General features: G+C 34.4%; 1 protein-coding gene across 1 annotated transcript in view; it reads left to right on the top strand.

Annotated features, from left to right (window-relative positions):
* Window positions 1–26568, top strand: part of LOC128187061 (uncharacterized) — a 32594-nt gene extending 6026 nt beyond the window's left edge. Inside the window, exons 2-9 of the mRNA XM_052857138.1 lie at window positions 3452–3877; window positions 4466–4733; window positions 4938–5106; window positions 10581–10718; window positions 11892–12021; window positions 12252–13878; window positions 23199–23969; window positions 24559–26568. Of these exons, the coding sequence (XP_052713098.1) occupies window positions 3599–3877; window positions 4466–4733; window positions 4938–5106; window positions 10581–10718; window positions 11892–12021; window positions 12252–13878; window positions 23199–23969; window positions 24559–24677 (3501 nt within the window). The 5' untranslated portion in view covers window positions 3452–3598 and the 3' untranslated portion in view covers window positions 24678–26568. The remainder of the gene's footprint in view (window positions 1–3451; window positions 3878–4465; window positions 4734–4937; window positions 5107–10580; window positions 10719–11891; window positions 12022–12251; window positions 13879–23198; window positions 23970–24558) is intronic.
* Window positions 26569–27561: the final 993 nt, after the last annotated feature.

A 27561-nucleotide genomic window follows, 5' to 3' on the forward strand; every position in this document is an offset into this window, starting at 1 on the left:
AAGTGTCTTATTTAACTTGCACTTTTGAAGTGTTTTTGAAAGGTCCCTGAAATTGATATCATATTGTATGGTATCACACTTAAAAAAGGTTTGTGTATATTTCTTGGAAGAGTGGTTGAAATTTAATACATTTATATTTTTGCAGTGCATGACTTTGCAGTGATTTGGACTTGAGTTTTTGCCCCTTCATTTACGGGTGATTTATTGGGAATTGTAGGTCCATCTTATGAATACCAGATGAGACAATTATCTCCCCTGTCTTGAGCAAGGAGATTTAGCACCAATTTGGTGGAGTTTTTGTGTTGCATCCAGGTAGAGTTAGGGAGTCATAAGGTGTTACTGTTCAATGTTTATCGTTGCCTTTTCTCATTCACCCGAAATAGATATATTGACAACACGTGTTTCATGCTCTAGCCCTTATCAGCATAGATTTATTGAGGTCAAGCATAGCCATGACTATGTATACACTTTTCCAGGTAAGAAAAGCTTTGCAGTTTGTCATTTTATAAAAATTTCAAGCCAGGGTATTTGGGAATGTAAATTCTCTCCATTCCTGTTTGCAAGTGTTTAAGGGAGAAAGTTCATTGTGTGGATTTCTAGATTTTGTTTTCATTCTCTTGTAATGGTAGGGATCCAGTTGAACAGGTAAACCGTGTTATAGTTTCCTTGTGTTTGAGGTCTGATAGCCTTTCACAAAGGTATCAACTTGAGATACAGTTTTGCTGATAAAAGTCTTACACTTCAGTCAGATTGGTTTTTGGACGTAATGTGTTTGTCTGTTACATTTTTCTATTATGACTACCATATTAGACAGAATTTTTACAGAGACAATATTAGGTCTATGTCATCTAGACTTGGACATTGTAATAAACTAATAACTGGTAAAAAAAAAAAAAATTTTTTAACTGTTCAGTAACTGTAATTAACTAATATGTTTAATAGCTGAGGCTGGTGAATCTACTGTTGCTTTAAAGTTTGGCCAACTCCTGAAATTGAGAGGGATAGATTATAAATGTAATTTCCAATTAAAAAAAAACCAATCAGTTGATTATACATGTAGTGTAAATGAGGTCTTTATATTTGGTTCTTGTTTTTAAGCACTTTTAGAGTTAGGATGTTTTATAGGGATGAAACAGCACATTTCTGGGACAAACTCTAATTTGAAAAAAAATAATTAATAGATCATTAAAGTATGCATGTATATTGGGTCATGATTGTAGCTAAATGAATGGATAGATAAAACAATCATTTCAACCAGGTGTAGTGAGTGATACTGAAACCATGCTCATTATAGTTAGTGATTTCAAATCAACTTCATATCAATAAATATTGGTGTCATTTCAATTGCTATTATGTCAAGTATTTTTCCTAAAACCTATGTAATTGTAATGATTTTTCCTGTTATATCCTGTTTTCCTGCAAATTGTCAAGTTTGGAAAGAAAAGAGGAAAAGACCTTAATCCCATGTAATGGTAAAAAAAATTACGAAATAAAAATATGTCTACTAGATAGACATTCTGACCTACAGAGTTACGGGGCTAGGGGACTTCTAGACTTTCTGACCTACAGAGTTACGGGGCTAGGGGACCTCAAGGTGGATGTAACTGTTGCTTCCATTACTAATACAGCTGTTGAGCAGGTTTAGTTGAGTGTTAATTGTGTACTTGTCATCCACGGTTTTATTGACCTTTCACTGACCTGATACCATCGTAGGAAAGCCAAGGATCAGCATCCCTTCTCTAATAGATTTCTATAACGTCAATTAGTACTTGTTGGGAATTTTTGTTTGCTATATTTGGTGGCAAATATGGTCCTGCTAATTATCACCTGGGTTTTAATCAAATCGAAAAGTCGTAACAAAGGAGTTTAGAGATGATTAGAGCGGTCTTCAATGTTATGCAATGTTAACAGTCAGTGGACAGACCTCCTAATCTCCTACTTACACGATCCCTGGTGGAAGTACTGATGTAGATGGAGATTTTCAATCCGATTTCGTAGATTAGCCGCATTGTTGTTCTTGCACAACTGAAATTCAAATTATGAGAGGCTATATAAACTTTTCTTATTTAAGAGCAAATTAATTTCTAATCCTTGGTCAGCTGAACCCTGATTAATTTCCTAGTTAATCAGTGAGAAGATTTGCATTTTACAGTTGATTAAGAAACATGCAGCTTTTATAGTTGTTGTAACAACATGAAAATTATTTTGATAGACCACTGAAATATTTTTGGTGTAAAAATGTGTAGAGTATGATATTTTTGAATGTGTATAATGTATGGTATTCTTATGGTACTTGAAAATTCATTCATAGATTTCACGGCTTGTTGAATAAGGGAACCTGTTTTCGGAAAGCAACTCCTCTAACAAATTTTGATTCAAACCATGCAGCATATTGTTGGAATGTTTCTAGGCACATTAAAGAAATTTAGTATCTGGTGAACTTTGTCTGAAAAAAATTATTTAATCCAGGTTTGGTATTTTCAAAAATGTGTATTCACCTTTATTCAGTGCTATAAGAATCACTTTAAATACTAGCTGTGTTGCTATCAAAAAATGCCCCAAAGCTCTATCATTATCATAGCTAATACAACTATGAAGTAGAATATAAACTCTGTAAATCATTTGTTTCTCTGTTTAGATAAAAATGAATTGCAATATTTTGGGAGGGGGGGGGGGTTATAAAAGTAAGTGTACATGCTATTTTGTCAATATTTTATTTTGATGTTTTTTTTTTTTTTATAATTTACTGTATTTTCAAAAAGCTATATTATCTGGTTTGAAGCCAATCACCTTTTTAATTATCTGTAGGACTTTGCTGTATTTGAATTAATTGGAAGTCAGTTTTAACTGACATCACGAACACAGGAAGTATGCAGAAACCTAACAATGCAGTTAATGGGCCTCAACGTGCAATGTTCCGCCTGAGTAGTTATCCATAGATCCCTAATCACCCAAATCCTTGCAGGGCCATGCTATATTTGCATAAACAATTACCCGGTTGTAAATACCATGACGTTCCATGCACAAATTCAGAAAATTAAATGAAGGGATTAATGCCGATTGCATTTAAATGCTGTGGACCATGAACAGAACAGGAAATTGCCTCTCTTGAAAATATCAAGAGTCAATTTGTTACTGTGATAACAGTCCTATGAATATGTGTTCAAAATGTTTTTTTTGTCATGGTTGACTCCATGTCATTTAACAGACAATAAATTTTGTTTGAAATTACCTTTTTTAATATGCAAATATTTGCTTTCATCTGAATTCCCCCGGATAAGGTCTATTTATTTTTTATCCCAGCAGCCTTTGTTTTATGGAAGGTACCTGAACTATGTAGTACACGAGATGATGATATAATCATGTAGGATTCATTTTGTGGTTGTAAATATTAAGTTTATCTGTTAACTGTTATGCTTTTTAAATTTATTTTATTTTTGTACTTGAACAGGAAGTTAAAAGCACTGATAGCAAAGACACACAAAACAGAAGCATGTTGTTAAGGAAGACACCACAAACCCCTTTGTATTGCAAGATGTACTAGAAACACTAACCCTGATGCAACAAGAGAGTTACCTCCCCTGATGGTCGATTTGCCATGATGACAGCAGAGGTAATAAACATCCAGGTGAAGCAGGAATCCTCAGACGCAAATCATCAGAACACAACGGCCACCAAGGTAACGGAACCCAACGAGAATGGAGTCCAGGTGTCCGAGGAAACCACATCCCAGGTAGAGACGGCCCCCCAGGCAGTGCTTGTACAGGCGGGTACCACTTTGGAGGGTGGCAGTGTCAGCGCCAGCGAACAGCTGCAGCGCATGATTCAGCAGCAGTATCTAGTCAACCTTATCCAGTTTCAGCAATCTATGCTGCAGGTTTGCTTTATTATTGTGAATTTGAATTTATATATTGTATGTAAAATAAAAAGCTTTCATACAGTGAAACATGGTACAAAGAGCCAAGCTTTTAATTAATTCATGCTTACAGCAAAGTCAGTTTCATTCTCTTAATATGAGAAATAAAATAAAACTGTTAACTGGAATAAAACGAATTATGGTTTTAATGAATCAAAATACGGTTACCGTAAACCAACTTTTATTCGGGTGCGAAAAATTTATGCGAGGTTCGCAGGAGCCTCGCCGTCACGAAGATTTCTCGTCGCGAATCAGTCGTAATGTGATTTTATTAATAACAATACGCGTCTAGATAATGCTTGGTCGCAAAAATAAGTTGTAACGAACCAGTTTATCGGAAGTAAATTGCGAAATAAAGTCGTGGCGATTAAAAGTAGGTTTACAGTAAGCAGCACTTTGCTAAAATCTTGGTTTACTCTGTTCCTTTTATAGTAACCATTTATCAGTGGGTGGCTTATTCATTTGCCAATAGATCTCAGCATATATGTAATCATAATCAAAAGGTTTGAATGAATGTATACATAGTTAATAGATGTTAATTTTCTATAGACTGGGCAGGCAATGCAGCACCATCAAAGTTTACTCTCAGCCATAGACTTCACCAAACTGAACCAGGAGGCCACCGCCTCTTGTGATGCTGCAGCCACACAGGTTGCTAGCGACACGCTGGACAAGGACAAGAAACAGGCCAAGGTCAACATTGAAGGTCTCCTTGAGATCGGCTCTGACTCTGAGACCAATGAAAATGGGGACAGTGTCCTGGGAGATGGGTGTGATGATCTTGGAAAAGGGGGCAGAGAGAGGATCAGGCACTCTGGTAAATAAAGTTTCCAACCCTTTCATCTTCTGGACCCTCTAACTTTAAATGGAAAAAAATTCCTTATCAAACTTAATCAGACATTTTGCAGCTGGTTGCATACATGCGCATACAATTTTTTCAGAAATTTCATGTGATTTAAAATGATGGTGAGTTTTAATAAACTTATACCAGTAGTTAAATTCTTTTTTTTTCAACTTGAAGTTGGTGGAAGAAATATAAACCAGTATGGCAGAGAGTTTACAAACGGTCGTCCCTTGCCTGACCATTTAAGAGTCCAGATTCTGCAATTAGCCTTGCAAGGCATTCGTCCCTGTGAAATCAGCCGGCAGCTACAGGTGTCACATGGTTGTGTGAGCAAGATCCTCAACAGGTAATGAATATAACTAATTTTTCTGCGGGATGCTATTTTTTGCTCTATTTGCAATACCATCTAAAAGTCAAGAAATCCAATCGCAAAAAATAATATCATTTTTTGTCATCCTTTAAAAAATTGCAGAAAAAGGAAAATGCAAAAATAAATGCACTTATTTTGGAAACAAAATGCAAAATACTGCACCCACAGAAGTAGTTACTGTTTACAGTGTAGAGAATTATCCCAATTAAATATCGTAAAAACGTACACCTTCAAGAGGATTAAACTGCTGATTATGACAATAGCATTATATGACATGGCTATCTAATTGTGGATATAAGTTATTCATAGAAGATTTATCTTGACTGAAGAATAAATGCTATCTTTTGGAGGATGTTCACTTTGACTTCAACAGAAAACACCCAGAGTCGCACACTCTGTTTGAATACTCTGACACTGGATCTTCCAGGAATGTACAGTACAGCTCACGAGTATCCCGACACCCACCGTGTAAAAAACATGGTGGAAAACGGTCTGTGTCGCACCGTGCACACGGTGTGACACCGTGTATGTGTATTGGAAAATTCAAGAAAAAGCACCGTGTCGCACCGTGGCCGCCCGTGTAACTCCGTGGCCACTGTGTTACTCCGTGGATATCGTTACCTGAGACGTTGATAGAAATAGCGAATGTTTGGAAATAAAGAAATTATTGCTTAACAAGGGTTGAAACATATATATCCTTTTCATATTAAAAGAAAAAGAATGTCGACTAAAGTTGCACGGACCCAGAAAATTGTCGAGGCTGTCAACGTGAAGTTAATTTTGTGTGATCTGAAAACTCGACGTAAATGGATACCTTTTAATTCATTTGTTCTTAAATAAATTGAAATAAATTCACCAAAAATATTTAATAATCAATTAAATAAATATATAATCAAAATTCCAATAAATTTAATTCATCTTGTTTTTTTTTCTCTAAACACACGTGATGTTGTAACTGACGATCCTATTAAAATGTCGGGAGCTTAAACATCTTATTTCTGTTATCTGTAAACACTTTCTGATTTATTAATTAATTTACAGCCTTACTTTTAACCAATTGAAAATGAGAAATGAAAACATTTCAGATCATGTTTTTCTAAAAACATGTGCTGTTGATGTGCTGTAGTAAATAACAACCCCATATTACCGGTGACTCGAATAATTTGGACTTCAGCTATTTATGTAGCAATAAATAAACAAACAAAAAATCACTTTTATATTATAGATTATAGATAAATACATGTACAAACTCTTTTTAAATTATATTCAAGCATTGTACACGTATTAAAAATATACCCGCATATCATAAAATAATTTACAACTTTATTTCCGTATAGCTCGTAATGGCCTCGTGATTTCACATGAAAAAATCACTCGTGCGATGTACGGAAGCTGATCAGATACACAGCATTGTCTTTCATCTTGGGTTCTATACACAACAGGTGTTATTGTCTGTCTTGTTAGGTGTCATTGAAATTTACAACTAACTGTGTGTATATTACGTCTGAACAGGTGTACTCGAGATGCCGTTATTCACACCTTTCCGCGAACACCTGTTTGGTAACTCATCATAACCCGTCGTGTGTATGGTCTGAATATATATAACTTCTACTTTGTTAGTTCAATGATTTTTCCTAATCTCTAACAAACAAAAAAATTGTTTGTAGATATGTACACAAACAACTACACGTAAGACTATCGGCGCGTGGATCCGGGGAACAATTCAGCAACTCTATAAATGCAGGAATTTCACAAAGTATTAACTTGCGATAAGAAATTATTTACCGGGTACACATACATGTATGTACAAAAAAACCTGATTGAATAAAAAGATGAATGAGATAATACCAGTAACTTTTTGCAAGCATTTATAATAAACACAACTTTATTGATGTGAAATAGCGTCGAAATTTTAACGAAAAACCTTATTACATCGTGAACTTTACAAACTTTTAGTCATTGTGTTGAAATCGTTATTAAAACCATGGATCTAAAATAAATGAATTAAATTCATACAAATAGAACTCTTATAATTCAAAAAAAGTTGCACAAAAGTACAGAGAGAGAGAGAGAGAGAGAGAGAGAGAGAGAGAGAGAGAGATTTTACAACGTAATATTCCAACCCTCATGCATGCAGTATAAGAATGAAGAAACTAAACATTTCAAACACTGAATACGTCATTGTTAAACATTTTTCTATTTTGCGGACTTAGAAAAACAAGAGAACGACATTTTTTCCATATCATGGAAGGAGCATGTGGTCTATCTCGCGGGCTGATTTGATTGACAGGGATAGCACGTGGACCCTGACTGCATATATTCTAACGCAATTTTAGGGAAAAGGGTTCAATATAATGGAAACTATAAATCGAACTTATTACACTGAATTACAAGTAAAATGTACTTAAATCAAACTCATACTGGTATTCTCTCTCTCTCTCTCTCTCTCTCTCTCTCTCTCTCTCTCTCTCTTATATGACGATCATTAAACAATCAAACAGTAATTATTGCAATACTGAGTAGTTTCTTGGAACACAAATAATTTCTAAACTCAAATTGCTATAAAGATAAAATAAAAAATTTTCAAGAACCGATCCACGGATTTTTAGCGCTATGAATATGTACCGTGCGGTACTACATGGACAAGTTCATCACACATATGTATAAACGAAAGAAAATTTGAAAATATATTAGATATAAAGCTGTATAATTATATTATTTAGAGAAAGTGCATTTGTTTTCAACAACCCGTTAGATTTGTTATCGTTGAATAGAGTATAAGTGAGAAAAGATCACAGTTATGGTTCTATGCACTATTGAAACTGCCAAACTACAGTAAGTGCGATTACTTCTACGTTTAAAAACGGACTGTAACAAAAACTTATAGAACCGTTTATTTGAATTTTAAAAAGGAAAAGAAAGTGTTAGTGTTTTAATTGATCAAACCTTTATGTGGGCGATATCGATTTTTGATATTAACAAAAATCAACCGTGTCAATCGCATACGTCTGAAAATTGCGTGCATAAAAATTTTATTTATTTCTATTTCTTCGTCTTTTTCTTTCATTCTCTTACGTACATCAATAAATATTTTATTCTTTATAAATTTTATTCCTAAATCCTCCTTTTTTCACAGGTAAATACCGAGTGTTACACCGTGTAACTGTCCGTGTTGCATCGCGTTGCACCGTGTCACACCGTGTTTTTTCTCGTTCTGTGGCCGTAACAGAGAACAATAGATCAAAGGTACCGACACTTCCACGCTCAGCGTGGACTTTCAAACACGGTGGTCGGTGTTTTTGTCGGGATACTCGTGAGCTGTACTGTATTGGTTCATTTGTACTTGGAGGATTTTTCTTGAATACATCATTATTTATAGTCTGTGTATAAACATTGCTGGGAGCCTGAAATCATAAGTTACCCACAGATTCCTGACTTATGGTCTTCTCACTCCAGAAATCTTATTCTTCAATTCAAACTATTCTACTTCAAACAATAAATTATTGCTATTTTCAAGATTTAAAAAACAACAACCCAGTTTTAAGACATAATCATCATCTTAACTATCATGGTAGTATGAGCCTTTGGTCAATTGATGAAAATAGCAAAACATTATTTTGCTTGTAGGTTTCCTTATCCTTTGGGACACCTATATTATTTACTTTTACCAAGGACAGCTCCCACACCAAAACCAATGTCTTTCCCCAAGACAACACTAGAGTCCTAGACCCCCCCCCCCCCCCCCAGCTGATATCTTACACCTACTACATTTACATTATGTACTAGTACCAAAGACAGCTTCCTCAGAAACCAATGTCTTTCCATGAGCCCACACTACCTGGGTACTTAGTCCGTCTGTCCATCCTCCTCCCTATCCCCCCCCCCCCCCCACCCCAGCTGATGAATTCTAGATTTAGGACTTTAGAAAAGTAAACATTCATAGTTTAATGTTTACTGGCTAATCCCTCATTTTTGACACCCTAAATTAAGTCATGATTTCACAAATCAGTGAGCTTCCTCCTAAGATCCTAAGATAGTACATGTGTATACTGTGACAATAGAGAGACATATACTGTGTACTCATAGCTGATATTTCAATCTAGGTTTCATTTTTAGGGAATATACATGTATTATCAAGTAGGTGTAAAATTGGAGATTCTGTATTATCATTTTATCTGATTTTCATATTATGATGTTATAGGGTAATTATAAGCAATACTAGTGTAAGAATTAAAGAAAGTTCTGGTAATGTTTACATGAAATTAAGACAGAAATGTAAAAATGACCCCACTTTGTTTCTTGTTGCGAACTTAAAAGAATTGATGCATTTGCTTGGCAAATTTTATTTTGGGAATTTTAAGGAAAGATACCATTTGTTACAGTCAGAATTTGTTTATTGAGATGTTGCTATTCACATGTCAAGGGGGATTTCAGTTAATGCACATTTGTAAGCTGGACAATGTGAATAAAACCCTCATTGCTTCAATGCATCTCTGCTATCTGTGCAGCCATCAGGAACTGGAAAATGGCCGATTTGTGACAGATATTTTTGTCATTTATTTTCCACTCCATTACCTTTTGTAGTCAGAAATCCACCTAATCCTTTTATAAGGTTGTAGTTTTTATTCGTCTCCGAAGTTAAAGAGTGAAGCTTTATGTGCAGGCAGGCAAGCGTGGATAGACAAATTAACAGAGTCTTTTGAAATACGCTGCACTTTGCTGTCACGGGTCGACAAACGTCAATGAACCAACAGGGTGACATGAAGTGTACAAAGATTTTACAAAGACGCCCATTTCTTGTTAAACCCAAAGTTCCGTGAATACACACAGTTAAATGTTCACAGTTCATAGTCTGGCCTTTTTTTTTCTACCCCTTTGTTCATGGCTGATTTGATCTGATTGTTTAAAATACCTGGGAGTAATTGGTTGTTAATGTCTTTGAGGTCAGTCAAAACAATGCTTTTTTCCTATTGATTGTAAAATTTCTGTTTTACTTTCATTTTTGAGTGTTTTAGTAGATTGTTTAGCAGACAAGTTTGTCTAGTTTTGTGTTTGTTTTAGTAAAGTCACTGATTAATCTAGTGTGCAACATTTCCAATACATGTACTTAAATCAAAACTTAATCTGTATGAACTGTGTTTACTTGAACACCTATTTCAAAGTATGTTACGTTTTAAGAATTTTTGCATTCATTAGAAGGGTCCTCAGTAAATGTAAGCCCTATGGTTTCCTGCATGGGACTTGAAATTTTACATACATACATTATCTTGTTTTGCCTATATTATACATGATACTTGCTAGCATTTAAAAGTTTTACCAACTAGGATTTTTTAAAATCAAATTCTGAAAGATTTCAAGGCTGCATTTATATAGAAGGTCAAGGTCAAAATACATGCATGATAATATTTTTTGATACAGTTGTAGGGATGTTTTGTTTTTGTTTTTAACAGATATAGGAAGACAGGAAGCATTAACCCTGGTCAAATAGGAGGAAGTAAACCAAAGGTCACGACCCCTGATGTAGTGAACCGTGTCCGACAGTATAAGCTAGAAAATCCACAGATGTTTGCCTGGGAAATTAGACAAAAGTAGGAATAAAATGGATTTCTTCCCTTTCCTAATTAAGAGATTAACAAATTTGTTGTAATAGCAGACTTCTGATGACACTTTTCAAGATAAATTACTTGAAGAATCTCTTATTTATTTTATGATATATTTATGAGATCATTTTTTTTTTCAATTTAGTTTGATAAATCCCCATCTCAAAACTCGAAGCATGAAAACTGCTGTTCATTGCCCATGGGAAGGGGGTTCTTTGTATAAAAGAGATTTTTTTTTCAATGTTACAATACACTTTGAAAATCATTCATCATTTCTACCATGAATATATCTGATATTTTCTTGTGTGAAGAGAACAGTGGAATGATTTCAAAGCGATTGAACAGAGCCCTTATTACACGGCTTTATTGATTAGAAAAGTGTGCTGTGCTTTATAGTATTTATTTAAAGTAGTCTTTGAAACCTTTAAAACTGGTCTTGCAGAAAATTCATGTAGATTTGCATGAGTGCACTCCAATAAATCAAGGGTCGCGGAGAGGTATTGATTAGACTTCATGGTGTGTGTCTCTATTGATTGCTTGACTCCGCTGAACATTTTGTCAGTAATAAAGCAGTGGTGTGCAACATTGCCTAGATACGCAAAAATGGTCAGGGGATCGTCAGATAGTTCCAGCGTAAGGTTCTACAATCAATGCCTCCACTGATCAAATCATGCACCGAGTATTCCCCCCCAAAAAACAGGCAAATTTTACCAAGAGCACTTGGAAATGTTTTGTCTATTATTATAAGTGGAAAAAAATTGACTTTTTAAAATTCTGCCATTTCAATCAGTTTTGAAACATTAAATCATCACACCATTGTTATGAAGATAACAAATATGAATTTATTAAGGGGAGAGGATTGTGTGTTGTAATCATGCTAGGAAAAGGTTTAATTTAAAACTGAAATAGATTTTTTTTTAAATATCATTTAAATACTAGGGAGAGAGATAAAGGTGTTTGTTTATTCAACAAAAGTTCAGAATGTTTACTGTAATAAGCAAGTGTCCAGTGTGAAAAATCAGTTGATTGATTCTGTTAATGGAGAAGAGTCCCTTGCATGAGGTTTTATGTAAATGGAGTTATTAGTGCATTGCTGGAAAGAAACTTAGTAGTATAACAGCATATGTAGTATTCTCATGAAACATATCATTTTTACTGTAGACTTCTAGCAGACAAGATTTGTAATGAGAAGAACATCCCCTCCATAAGCTCAATAAACAGAATTATACGCGACAAAGCCATTCTACAGCGACGGTGCATTGAGGGAATTCCTGTCGTCGACTCGGATGATGTAAGATTCTTTCTTCAGCAGCATTGTAAGGTCGGACAGGGCAATATAATTTGAAAAAAAATGAATGACTTTTATACAAATGGATAAAGACATTTTAATTTGTATTTGGTAGTATCCATCTCAAAGTACTTGACCTAGATAAATGTAAACCATTGACTGTTCAAGTACTTCATATGTGAATTGTATCAAACACAGTGTCCTGGTATTGATTCTGGTTGATTTCCCTACAGGGTGAAACAGATGAACTGACAATTGATCCGGAACATCTGAAGCATTTCATGATTGTACCCAATCTGACTCCAAACAGCAATGAGGGCCAGACAGTCATTCCCATTCAAGCTCTGTCCAGTCTCCCCACAGATACGGCTCAGACAGTGGTCATCCCCACAGTCAGCATGCCCAGTCAGGGCCCGGTCACATCCACCTCCCCCAACTCTCCAAACTCTGCAGTCGTTACCTATCAGGTGACATCATCACCCTCACAGCCAGCATCCACTCCACTGGTCGGTTCTCAGAGAACTTCAGAGTCAGAGACGTATGACATTGAAAAAGAACAAGAGACTGCTGTGTCTTTTATACAGGAATCGTCCAGTGAAGATGGAGAATCATCCAAAGGTCATGACATCAAGGTCATTCAGCTAGAATATACTACTAATAATGATGAACAAAACAAGGAGGCACGGTCCGGTCAGGATAAGACTGAGGTGTCTGTAGCAGAAACGAGCAGGCATAATAACCTGCAGGCAGTACTCTCCCATTTGATTTCCACACAAGCTGCAACTGTTGTGAGAGAAGAAGATCCCAAACAGGTCACAGAGTCCAAGAAAAAATCTCCACAGCTCTCTCCATCTGCAGCTAAATCAGACCTGCCTCCTCCATACAGTGTAGCAGTGGCGCCTCTGTATGCAAGCATTCCAATGTACAGTCCATCTATAATGAAATCCTCACCTACAAGTTCACCGCCTGCAACAAGTACCAAACCAGCAAAAGGGAAATCCAAATCAAAGTCAGAGAGCAAGGAGAGTGGAGAGCACCAAAGCAGAAAATCTCGATCACAACAGAGTTCCACAGCTGGGCAAGCATTCATCCCTGGGTCTGGGTTCTATGATTATTCTCTACCAGACAGAGGACTTGGATCCTGTTCACCTGCAACTACCAGACCCTCCCCACCCCAAGCAGGTAAGATGGTGGGAATGGTTACTGGTTGGCCCTTTTCACAGTCTCCAATTCAGCTACCTATACCCAGTCCAACTTCATCAGAGAAGAGTCGTACCTCTCCACTGGATCTTTCTTCTACCCCCCAGAAGGAGACCCAAAAATCCCCCACTGGAAATTCACAGAAAACAGAACAAGTTGTAAGTTCCTCAAAAAATTCTTTTCCTGGTGAACAAGCAAAGAAGCAGCTTAATTCAGAGAGTAAAGCTATTGCAGAAGAGAAACAAGCTCCTGCTAAAACTACCATTGCCCATTATGATAAAAATGTACTTATCTTTGGGGAAAATGCTGTGGAAATCATATCAGTTGGAAATAACAAGTGGATTGTTAGAAATGAGGATGAACTGTGTCACGTTGCAACTGGAGAAGTCTTAAAGAAGAAAAAATCAGGAGAAACTTCTCCAACAGTGCAAGTCAAAAGGCTGTCATCAGAGGGTTCTAGTGAAGGTAGCATGTTAAAGGTTCCTAAAATCAATGTGACAGATTCTGTAAATGGAGCAGGTGCTAAGAAATCTCCACAAACTGTTGTAAATGGTTCAAATGTTAAAGATGCCGCCAGAGTGGATGGAAGCGGAGAACGAGTGGATGACAACCGGAACAGTTGTCCTGTGCTACAAAAAATGTTGAAGCCGATTACTGGTAGTCAGTGATGGGAACACTTGCTGGCATTCATAGTTAAGGTATTATGATATAATTGTTTAGAAATATATCTGCCACAATACAAAGATCAGCTATCCTCATTGATACAGTGTTCAGTTGTAGAAAGATTACTACAAATTAAATCCAAAATCTTAACTCGAAATCCATTGAGAGAAATCGGTAGTTTAGATATTGAAGATTAGGAGTTCATGTAAAGTAGTTTTTTTGTACGGATGACGTACAAACTGATATGTACATGATTTTTTGGTGCTTGTATGTGAGTGATACTGGGTGAATGTACCAGTACTCATTTCTTTATTTTCTTTTTTTTTTATTTTCATAGTCATTGATTTTGCCATTGTCCAGATTTTTCATTCATGTTTGATCTACAAAGTTTGCCATAATTTGTTTCACCACTACAAAATATAGATCTGTTTGATTTCCATTGTAAGGGTTGTCTCCCTTTTGAGATGTATTTAGTATTGTGTTTCAATGCTATCAAAGTTGATTTAATGATAGAAACAAATTAGATGTAAATGTGTAATTTATTGTCTTGATTTTATGCCAAACAGTTGACAATCATGTGAATATGTTTTACTTCTGCATTAATGATGTCTTGTTTATAAAAACAAAACTTTATCCACACTAGTTAAGGGTGAATATACATATATTCACTCCTCACTGTTTTAAAAAAGAAGAGGAGTGAGTCATCACCCTGGCTAGTGAAGATAATGATGATGTTGATGGTGATGATGTCCTATTCAGGTGAAAGTTTCAGTTATCATGCCCGAATGTTTGCAGCATGCCTTAATTTTTTTTCTGCAATTTTAATAATTTTACTTGCTTGTGAACAGATCTAAAACTTTTAATGAACTTTTTTTTTTTCATATTTGAGTACATAAATATGTACAGTATTTAAATGTAGTGCCACAAGTTTTTATTATTTTGAATTTGATTGGGGTGTCATGGACCTCGGGCTTTTACATCACAGTTTTCATTGTCTTAAAGAGTCTGTGCTGTGATGATCGGATACTTTGTCTCAGATAATTTGTAGATGAAAATGAATGTTACATGTAGACTCCTTTTTAATGTCACATACTTTGACCACCTATGTTCACTTTCAACTTGATTTTACATGTAACGAGAAAGTTATGGCCTAATTATTAGAGAGTGATGATGTCTTCGTTGTGATGAATTGTTGTTTTGTTTGTTTGGTATTTTGTACATCAGTTGATATAATATATATTTGTTGTTAATGGAAATCCACTATTTCAATGGAACAAATTTGTTGTTAGATAAGTGTGTTTTTAATTTTTTTTTAAATTTCTGTTAAATACATACATGTAGTGCTTTTGTAACCATATTCATTTTGAAAACATCCAGTTTTAAAGACAACAAAACAATAAAGATATTTTTCTTTTAAATTTTCTTTTTAAAGTGTGTACATATTTATGAGCAGCTAGGTTTAATTCTGATTATTTTGTATGAACTTCAGAAATTCCAAAAAAAATTATTAGTATAGGATAATTATAGTTGCAGTAAGAAAATTGAAAAAGTCAATGCATGTACTGCTATATATACATAATGCTTACAAATTTGTAATGACCAGATTATACAAACATCCTTAATGTAGTGATTTGAAGCATCATTTAATCATTTAACTCCAAAATCTACATTTGTTACTTGTGAAAAAACATTCAACCTTTTGATCAATATTTTTTTTTACTTTTGGAATGCTATTAAAATGCACATCGATTAACAATTATAGAATGAGTATCTTTAATATCAAAAAAGTTCAACAGCTTTTTTTAATTGAATTGATATTTGATTTTAAAATTAATAGAGCCATCTGAAGTAATGAGTAATTTGTAAATGTAGATCTACAAACGATTAGCTAGCATTTTAATTTTAAATTTTATATACATATATATTAAATTGAGTATTCTATATTTTATACAGATTGCCAAAATTTAGCATTGCTAGACGTTAGAACCAAAGAATTTTGTTGCTTTTAATGGCCCCCTATTTGTCATGTGTTGGTTTGGTTGTTTTAAGACAATCAATAAAATATGAAAAAAAGATTGTTTGTTTGTTATATCTTTTACTTTTCACTAGAGAAATGACAATATCTTTATTTTGTCTTTTACTTACTAGTAAATGAATGATCGGCGAATGCAAAACACATACACAAGTTGTCTTTCTTTTGAGACATGGGGGGGGTCGTAAAAGTCGTACTTGAAAGCTTCTAGTCAAACGGGAAAATAGTAATTATGAAAAATAACGCAGGTGATGAAATAAACTTGGGGATAATGATTACTTTGAGAAATCCCAATATTTTTACCATTAATAAAACCGCTTTTTAGGATACTAAGATACCAGGGATAATAATACAACCATTTAATATAAAAAAGAAAAGAAAAGAATGCTGCAATATGAGCAGTTTACAAAAATATCAAGCTTGAAATTTAAACAAGAGAATTCAAAACATCAAATTAACATTTTCATCACCTGAACACCACAAAGTACTTGGAATGTTGCGTACATCTGCGCATAATTTACCAACAAAATGAGATCGCCTTGCTGGCAGATTTTAAGACAACGAAGATTATGTATAAATTGACCTTCAATATTATATATATATATATATATATATATATATATATATATATATATATATATATATATATATATATATATATATATATATATATATATAATTCATTTAGTTTTTGAATGTTCACAATATCATTTACTCGGACAAAACGTATGAAAATTTCATAACTGCTTCGTATACTTCATCTCACAAAAATTGTGTATAAAAATAGTATGGTTAAAAAAATTGAATTTCGCAATTGAATAATACTGTACATATAATATTCTTTAAATTGTGACTGAGGAGGGTCTAATCCAAGGTTTGGCCTGGGGTAAATATTTTATATACATGTGTTAACAACAATGCGATTTTAAATTTCGAATCACGCGAGCATGTGGATGTGCGCAACGTGGGTGCGTATGATTGTAATACAGTACATAGAACAAAAATATTTTACGAAAAATTATTGCGGAAAAGTAAATTTCACCTTTAATTCGTGCGTACTATGCTTTATTTCCACGTGAAATTCGTTTGTCTTGTTAAAGAGTTAATATACATTTTTTTATATTTTAAATGGATGCGAAAAATAAATACGAGAATTAAAAGACGGTATAACCTAATTGTTTATTTATTTCTTATTTATTTATTTTCATAATTTATTTCTTCATTGATTTTCATAATTATTTATTTATTTATTTATTTTGTATATAACAAAGGGATTTAAAACAAGTTCTTACAACTTACACGTTCTTCAGTTCTTCTCCCTATATACAAAATTATAGTTTACAATTGTCATGACTATACAGAACATAGTTAAGAAAGTTACCAAGATACTATAGTTGTATAATTATAATAACAATATATGAAAGAGCCTAGATATTTAAATATTTAAATGATGAAAATCAATAAAATCAAACAACTATTTGATTTACATTTTATTCACAATCAAATGAAACATGCTGATACAAATATTTTTATGACAATACATGAAAATTAAGTATTCTTAAACTCGAGCATCATCTCATTCCACATTTACTTTAACTCCTGGTAGTCGCGTCCTGCTGGAAAGGGAGGGTTGCATAGTCCCAGGTGATGCGATCCACGTCATACCTATCTCTATCACTGTTCTTTTAATTTCATGTTTAGCAGATTTTATTTTCATACCCAATGCATCAAAAATCGCTCACGTATCCAAAGACTTTGCATGAGAGGAAGAATAATGAGGTTTGGATTGGTGTTCTCCTCTTCTGCCTCTGTCATCTCGTTCAAGCGCAATAATCATTTAATTTCAATCTTTTATGGCTGAAGAAGAAAACAAAGTGTCCAGTACCTCCATAACCCACGTAGCCTCATTCACAGTAAATATTAAGTACATTTCAGAGTAAGATTCCATCCATCAAATGAAGACAAAAAAAATTACCATAATCCAAAGAAGGCGAAGCTAATTCGATAATGGAAGTCAGTGTCTAGATCTGTTTGCTTGTTTACAGCAAGAATCCACGACGGAGGCCGCAGTAGGTATTGGAGGGGGTTGTAGCCCGGGGTGGACCCTGGGGTGGGGCACGGCTCCTCTGGATGACTGCAGGTGCAGTGTCCACGGGAGATGAGTTGTCATCTTTGGCTACAATGACGAACAAATCAATTATAGCAGATTTCTTTTATTATGCTGAATCCAATTTTTCTGGACATTTTTTTAGGGCCATCAATATTTTGCACTTGACGATTGTATTTCAATGTAAATAACAATCATCTTGGTAAATATCGCATCTCTTGTCAAAAAATGTAGATATTAAACAGTCTCACAATTTGGAATGATAAACAATTTCCATTTACTTAATGGTTCAGTTAGAAATACCTTGGATTTTGGAGGATACCCATCTGTAAGTCCACTGGACAGACAAATAGACAAGGTGCATAGTGACAATCATGATGATTAATACTCGTTTTCAGCAGGAACAGAATTTGTCAACAGGGTGAACATATGTATTCAATAATAGTGATGTCACAATAGGTGACGTAACTATGCTTGTGACGTCATAGTTAATATCCACCCGGGACTCCTCATGCGTCTCCTAAATACTTTGTACTTATGCATTCTCTACCCAGAGTTGTCGTTCCCGCCAAGCACCAGCTCTGGTTAGAGAATGTCAAATATAATAATGCCCAAAAATAAAGAAATTTAAATAGAATGACCCACATTTATAACACTATCACTGAATGTGTACCAAATCATAATTCTATTAGCAACTTTGTGCTCACAAAACAAAACCGGTGGATTTTTAATTTCTACCACCGGTTTGAACAAGGTTAGTTTTCATTCTCCTTTTCCTTAGTGTTTTAGATAAAAAGAAAGTTTGGGCTTAATTGTATATATACTAGTATATAAACTATGGAGACTCTTCACGCTTATGTCACAATATCGAATTTCTATAAATAAAGAATCAAAAGTTACACCTCATTTGATAATTACAGACATTTGTTTTGTACAACCCTTGGGCTAATATTGTATTGAAAATAACATCCAGCGCTGCTGAAAACTTTAAATGAACTATCCTAAGACCAAAACTCCGTTACAAAAGACCCGAATATAATGCTATGGTGAAGCCATATTTGCACAGATGTAGGCCAGCCTACAAGTATACTCAGGTGTCAATATGATGTCACCATGTATTTACTATTTAAAGCATTTTTGGGAGGAAAAGATAATTCTAATCACTTCAGGACCGATCTTAATTATAATTATTCTTTAGTTTGGTACGATATGAAAAAAATCAAGTATAGAGTCGTTTATAAAGTGTGATGATAGCAATTTTATGTAATATTTTTGATATAATGAAACCTGAAACTTGGGAAAAGGCGTCCTCGGGTAAGGTAGATTAATCAAGCTTGTTATAATCATAATCCCTGGGAGTAGAATGGGACCACAATAGGGGTTCGAATTTTTACATTGGAATATATATAGAGAAAATTCTAAAACTTCTTCTCGGAAACAAATGGCCAGAAATGCTGAAACTTGTGTGGTAGCGTCCTCAAGTAAGGTAGATTTAATTTTGTTCAAATCACGATCCCCTGGGGTAAGGTGGGAGGAGGGTCAATTTTTTACAAAGGGAGAAAAATATCAAAAACATCTAAAATCCTTTCTTTAAATAAAAAAAATCCAATTGGTCAGAAAAGCTGAAACTTGTGTGGAAGCATCTTTAGATAGTGTAGTTTCAAGTTTGTTGAAATCATGATCTCCAGAGATAGGATGGGGCTACAATTGTGGGTCGAATTTGTACATAGGAATATATAGAAAAAAGTCTTGTTCAAATGAGCGATGTAGCCCATGGGTCTCTTGTTATTTAATATATATATATATTCTTCCTTCTGTTGGTACCAATCTATTCTATCTCAAATTTCCCGCGTTATGACGTTACAGAGTGGAAGCTGATTACGGAAGTGGCAGGCGAACATTTCGAGAAGATGAGTAACACATGAATGGAGTGTCGGTTCTGGCCCCAGAGCTAAAGTTTGAAGACTCTAGGGTGTTTCCAGTGACAAGATGATACAAACATAACCGTAAAGTAAGTATTTTGCTGTTTTACTGTGCATGCTGCAAATACTTGCATTGTATTCTCGCCAAAACGGCTTTATAATATTTACAGACGGAGGATGAGTCATGGTCTTCATTTTATTATTACGGCGATATTTTGTAGAGTTGATAGGAGTTTTCCGTTGTGACTCTTTCTGACTAACTTTGTCATTTTTTAAAGATTAATAAATATTCATTTTACAAAGGGTTGCGTTAAAAATGACGGATTAAAGATGGAAATTTATTATCTCTAACCGTTGTGCAAATTCTCATTTTGAGGTGTTTTTTTTTTGGGGGGGGGGTAGGGCTTTGTGAGTTGTATTGGAAAACGTTCAAATAATTGAAAGGCTTGATATAAAGATACTGATGCATTATAAATGTAACACTTTACACCATATATTATAGAACATGAGATATATACCTATTCATTCCTATACCAGTGTTAATGATTGCCCTGTAGATATGGTCAGTAAATGACTAATTTAGGGAAGTAAGCATCTAAGCTCATAGTGTAAAGCTCTAATGTTACAGATGCCAAATTTAGATATGAATGAGACTGTTCGGCATGAAAGGAAGTGCATCATTGCTGGAATGCTCAGAAGTGTCTCTACTTTCTGACATCTAAGCTGTAAAGACACGTATGCATTTTGTTTTTTTCTCTGACCTACATTGAAAGAGACTGTCAGGGTTTATACTGAGTTGTGGGCTTTACCTGACAACTTAAAGGCCGGTTTCATATAAGAATTCTGTATGAGCTGAAAATTGTAAAAATCTGGCCAAGCTAACATTTCATATGTGGCACACAAGCAAATTGAGAGAAAAAAAAATACAAAGAGCTTTTCATTTAGTTTGAATCATCGGTTTATTTTTCACTTCTTATTCTTAATATGTATCATCGAGAATTAATGATGTTTTAATATTGAAGGATTGTGGAAAATCTCTCCGCAGTTAAATTATTTACAACAATCACGGAAGAAGACTAGATAATGTTTATAAATGCAGCAGCTGGATTTTGTTTAAATTAATTACCTAAGCATGTGTTTTTCTGGCACTCCCTTCAAAATAACAGAATGTAGAAAGGAGAAAAGAGGAGCAAAAGTTTGGAGATACTCCCTAAAATTTTTGGATGAGTGCCTGACAATTACATACTCTGCATTATTTTTAGATATTGTGCACCATTTCTGTTCACAGTTCTAAAGAGAGCATTAGGCAGTAAAAGCCGAAACACCTGTGGATTTTCCTCGCACTGGTTTTCGCGGCATCATTTTGTGTGTTTTTAAAGACTTGGCTGATTTCAATAAACGCAATGATTGCAGAAGCATGGAATGTTAACATATCGAAAGTGTACACATGTGCGAGTATTTCCAAACTCTAGCTAAAACCAGTTTGTTATTGCTGCATTTTTTGAGGCACATGAAAGTGCGCAAATTGTTAGACATATAACCTCAACTTTTTTTTCCTCAGTCTCTCTTCTCTCTCAGATTGGAATTAATTACCGTAATTATTAATCTTGTGAATGAGTTAAGAACTACATGCATAGATATCACCAAATAAAGCAGATTCACGGTGGATATCAAGTAACTACAGAATTTCACATCATTACCGGTAATAACTTTCAGTCCTGTATACATTTACATGTGACTTGCCAAAAAAGTATAATAATACAAGTATGTACTAGGTACTTGTATATGTAATGAAACCCTTGATTCACTTTTAAGATACTTTAAACTTTCAAAGTCCACATAACTTTTGGTTCATATGATACAGATTTTAGCCTTTGAATAAATTATCTTGATAAGTGTATTGTAAAAAACAAAAAATTTGAAATCTTCAGTTATATATCTTGTCCAAATGAACAATTTGAATATTTATATGCATGGCTGATACATTAGATCTCCTCCCTTTGTGGTAAATCACGATATGTATGGTGAAGATTGAACACAATCAGTCTACTGCAGATAGTGCACTATTATAAATAGATTACAACCCCCTCAAACGCCCAGCACTGACTGGTAACATTGTACAAAACCTGTCAGCCAGAAAATCAATTCCATTTAGTGGCGAGGACAATTCATTTCTGGGTTTTCTTGCAATCATATTCGATCATTGACAGGTCTGTCTTTCTTCTATTTCATATTTTGATATTTTGAAGTTTTACACCAATAATAGATAAAGTACATTTAAGTACAGTAGATTGTAATTGAAAGACGACATCAGTACCTTTCTTGGTTGCTATTACTAAGGTATCTCTATCTTTTTTTTTAAGAAATAATTTGAGGACTCTTCCATAAATGATATTTTTTTATATTTGCCGTATCATATATTTCCACATTCTCCTGTAATTTGCCCTATACATCAGTTTTCTTATGTTCAAGACCAGTCCACATCTCTTTATTCTGTCTTGATTATTAACATGCCTTTTCATGTAGTTTATATTGAGAAAGAATTTAGTATTTTTCCATGAAAACTTTTTACATTAATACTTTTATTTCCTGTGTTTTATTTTCGTCATTTATGGTTCATGTATCATAGCAATTTTCGAAAAATCAATGAATGTATTTTCCTACGTGTGGGAACAAAATTACCGGTACATTATTTTATCAGTACTAGAAAACTGAACTTGCTCTATGATCAGGAAATATGAGGGACGTACACATATATATAATTTTATTTATTAGAAGTAGAAAGATATAAATGAGTTGTATGTGAATTTCCACAGCTCTGCTTACATCACTCGATCCATTCATTTGCCATTCTTCCAGCCTTCGTCATTTTTTGTGAAAGAAGTTTTTTTTCCGATGTGGTAAGAAAGATTTTTGAAGTATGAATCAAATGAAGGCAGAATGTTTATCTGTGTGGGTGATGCTTAGAACCTCCTTGGTCGGTTCATCCCGAGTATCATCATATTATTCTTGGCACTTGAAGATATTGAAGCCATTAAATGATGCATCTTGGCAAGGAGCTAGCATTGTAAAGTGATTGAAATGGGGGAAAATTTAATGGTAGCATGGAAAACTGTTTTGAGGTTTAGGTAAGGTGCATAATCTTAATTAGTCCCGATTATCGTTAAAGGGGTCAGCTAAGGATAGGAGGGGTGCTAGAGTGCACACTCTGTAAATTAATTAATAATGTAATTTCATGTCTGTTTTTTTCCTTCAGATTTTAAGATGGGGCATGTACACTCAAGGCGAAGGAAGGAGAAAGATCTGAAGAATTTAAAGGAAGATTACACGGATTATGTGATCAGTGCCCTGGATAATCATAATCCGGAGATATTATACCACAAAAAGAAGATGAACCGACTCTCGATGCAGGAGTTAGAAAGTTACAGAATTAAACAAGTTCAGAAAGGACTTAACCGAATGTCTGCGGACATAGAGAGACTGGGAAGAAACTCCGCGAGGAACGAGGTTCAGTGGGAAAAGTCCATGTCTCTCAATCGCAATCTGAACACTTATCAAGGATCACTGGACAGAGTTTCGGAATCGTTCAGTTATGAAAAACTAGATGTGGATGATCATCCGGCTTTAACGAAATTACAAAATGAACAAAACCGTCGGCTAGAGAAGATGGAGGAACGGATGAATAGAATTCGAACTCATGCTATGCAAGAAGCAGAGAGACGCAAATTCGCTATTATGTTCAAAGCTAAAACACAACCAAACACGCTGGATGTGAATAAAAATGAAAAGATCTTGCCGGATGAAAACAATCCTGTTCTGCCATGTGAAAAAGACATTGGAAAAGATAGGTGTTGTGATAAAAAGTTAGATGACAGCGGTGATATTATTCCTGTCACGGTGGTGAAAGACTCGGAAGTAGAAAAGGTTCGCAGAAGTACACCAGTGAATTCTAAGGAACAGAACGGTTCGGTTGTAAAGAATACGTCATTCTTGTCAAATATGCCTGCCCTGAGTAACATGGATTTAAGTAAGTTTTGTGTGGTTGTTGATAGCAGTAGGTGCAGATATTCGATATAACTGTATTTAGATGTATAGAAACTTGATCATCTGTGGTTTAGTGATTAGATGTACATTGCATACTGGGGGGTGTCTGTGAGTTTCAAATTAAAATACCATACATTAGAAACACCCATAAGGTCCAATGAAATTATGTAAAAATTAATGTACCGGTAATGCATGATAATGTCCTCCCAATTTATGAAGCAATTGTATCTGACAGAATCATAATTTTTACCTAATACAAAGTCAGTCACACTGATATAAAACTCAAACTTGATTTGATAAAAATTACATGTAATTGGAGTCTGCCTCAGTTATAATGCTGACTTTTTGGTAAATTCCCATAATAACAGATGATTTCTGCCACATTTTTTGGGAAAACTTGTAATATTACTGTGAGAATCCATTTAAAGGTAATCTTGCATGGTGATAAGCATAATTTGATCATGCATGTAGCCTTTGGCTAAAGCCAGTATACCATGACTCATTGATTTCAGCGTCACATTTCCTGAATAACCGGGCTTCTCTGAATGGTAGATATATGTATATAATTTCAGGTGATCCTAAATCGTATCTCATGCTGCCTTTTCTCTTGCCGATTTTTGTCATAATGATGATTGTGAGAAGAATCCAAGAGGTACACAACTCTAACCACCAGTCATCGCAGAAAAAGTGAACCGCAGAATGGCTGTGGGGATAGGACGTCCTCCCACCTCTCTCCCACAGGAATATGAGTCACACAGAGATCAGACCTCTGGGTCGTTACATGTGTTCCTCTTGTAGATCTGTTTATTTTGTCCTTCCAAATGTATTTTTGAAAAGATATGACAGGAAGGTGAATTGTTACCACTGGATGTTTGGTTTTACCATTCAAAAATATATTATGATTCAATCACCAATTCTGTCCTTTGTCAAATACTTGGATAAAGATATAATTATGATTCAATCACCAATTCTGTCCTTTTTTTCGAATACTTGGATATTTAAGCTGTTATTCTGTGATGTTAATGTTTAAAGATTTGCATACATGTACATGACAGTAACAATCTGCAAAACCATATACATCTATATTATATGTCATAATACTCAAACTGCTACTGTCAATATTGGTCAACTATTTATGTTTTCGAATATGTGGGCTTACATGTATTTGTGTATTGACTTATACAGGTATATTATACTTTGTAATCGAGCAGTAATGACTTTCATTTTATTGCCATTTAAACATTTTGTTGTTTATCAAATGATTTGACATATTGCCTTGATTTTCAGATATTAAATCTCATGATAAGTTTTTAAAATCTTGTACAATCACAAATCTAGAGATTATATTAAAATTTGTATTTTTATTGAAAATTTGAGATTTTTAAAGTTGTTTTTTTTTTAACAGAAAACAATGTTTTCTAGAAATCCCTTCACTACTCAGGCATCTTCATTTTCTTTTATTAACTTTATATGTATATGTAACTTGTATATATTTAAATGTCTGTCAATGCAACTTCCATTTTGCTGTAATTAATGAACTCCCTAGCTGCAGGTCTGTAGCTCCCGCAGCATGCACACGTGGAGTAGGCCAGAAACACATCTTTTTGTTTCTCATTTTCATGTCTAGATCTCTAAAACTGACTACAATTTAAGATGAGACTTTGAACAATTTTATTATAATGAACATGTTTTATTGATTTTTAAGAAAAAAAACCCTGGTCCATGTATTTTGTTTTTGCAAGCATAACTGGTTGAGAAGATAACTAATCATGAAGAAATTTGATGATTTTTTTTGGTTGAAAAATACTTTTTTGATTTTTTTAAAAAAATTGTATGTGATCAAGAATTGTGAGTGCGTTCGATTAGTCCTACACTGGGTGCAGCAGTAACCATGGGGTATAATGGACAGTTAGTAGCTACAACACAGAAGAGATATATATGTACTGTGCAATACAATTATTTCCCCTAGTCGATTTAAACACTAGTCAGCCAGGCAATATAGAAACAAGTGGAAAAATGTTTAATTTCTGTATAAAGAATACTCGCCCTGTATCTTGATGCGTTTGTTTGTAACAGATTTGACAGAAGCATCAATGATAATGCAGATAAAAGAAATAATGACAAGGATTTGTTTTAAAATGAACTCATGATTTCATGCATAAAAAAGGGAAAGGAATTTTAGTTATTGGCAAGTCTTACAAAATAGGGCATCAATACCTCTTTCTTTTGTACATATATGTATATGTAACATAATGTGATAGAGTTCTCTGTGTATAATACATTAATGTAGGTCATCTAGTCAAAATATCATTGGTGCTTATAGGTAACTATGGTAATGACATTTGTCGTAAAATGGCAAACAATAAAGTTGTATTAATTAACAGATCATGGTATAGCCAATTATTTACATACCGGTACTTTTTCCTATATTCTGTAACGGGGGCATCTTCACATACTACATTATTATATCAATGTATATCATTTTATCTGTTTTGGTATTTTGTATGCCAATGTGTTTACCCTTTGTCAAGTAGTGTTCAGTTTATGAAAAATATAAACAATAAATACTTGAAGTACATGGATTTTGTAAAGTTTTTGTTATAAAACACTGGAGAAAAGAAGGAATACTCTTTGCTGCTAATCACTTTGTTCAAACGTGGTGGAGAAGAACATTTTGTCACGTGAGCCCAAAGAAAAGTTGCTGATAAAAATTTGGTCACTCTATTTAAAAATCTTTGTATCCGTGGGTTATTTATTTATAATTTAAGGGCATCATTATCTGACGTTCTCTAACCTGAATGGGGCGGAGTGGAACGACAGTTCTGGGTAGAAAATGCTTCATTTAATAGAAGAAACCCGAGAGGTCCCGAATAGATTATAACTATGACGTCACAATCCTAGTTACGTCACCTATTGTGACATCAATATTGGGTAAACATATGTACAACTCTGTTGACAAATTCTATCCCTGCGGAAAACGAGTATTAATCATCATGATAGTCACTATGCACCTTGTGTATTTGTCTGTCCAGTGGACTTACAGATGGGTATCCTCAAAAATCCAAGGTATTGCCAACATCACCAATAAACTAATTTATTGATAACCTATACTTATATATACGTATTGTATTAACATTGTATTGCGAGACTGCTGTTAAAATCTACATTTTTGGACAAGAGTTACGATAGTTATTTCTGAATTAAGATTATGGTTTGAATCCCACGGAGTAACATTCGGTAAAACGCAAAGGTCGATATTTGGGGCTATATGATGAAATTCCGAACAAAGCTAGTTGATTAGTTAATACAAGTTTGAATAAATTTTCCATGTCTGAATCTAAACACTTTGGCACTGGAATAAAATCTTTTTAATAAAGAGATAGTCGTGCGTAAATAAACTAGATTCATTGAAATACACGAAGATTCAATTCATACTATTGCTGGTCCTACCAAAATGTCCTAAAATGAATCATAAAAATTTGCACATTTTGGTTGTAGCCACAGATGACACCTCATCTCCCGTGGACACTGCACCTTCAGCCACCCAGAGGAGCCGTGCCCCACCCCAGGGTCCA

This window comes from Crassostrea angulata, chromosome 6 (assembly GCF_025612915.1).
Source record: "Crassostrea angulata isolate pt1a10 chromosome 6, ASM2561291v2, whole genome shotgun sequence".
Classification (NCBI taxonomy): Eukaryota; Metazoa; Mollusca; class Bivalvia; order Ostreida; family Ostreidae; genus Magallana; species Magallana angulata.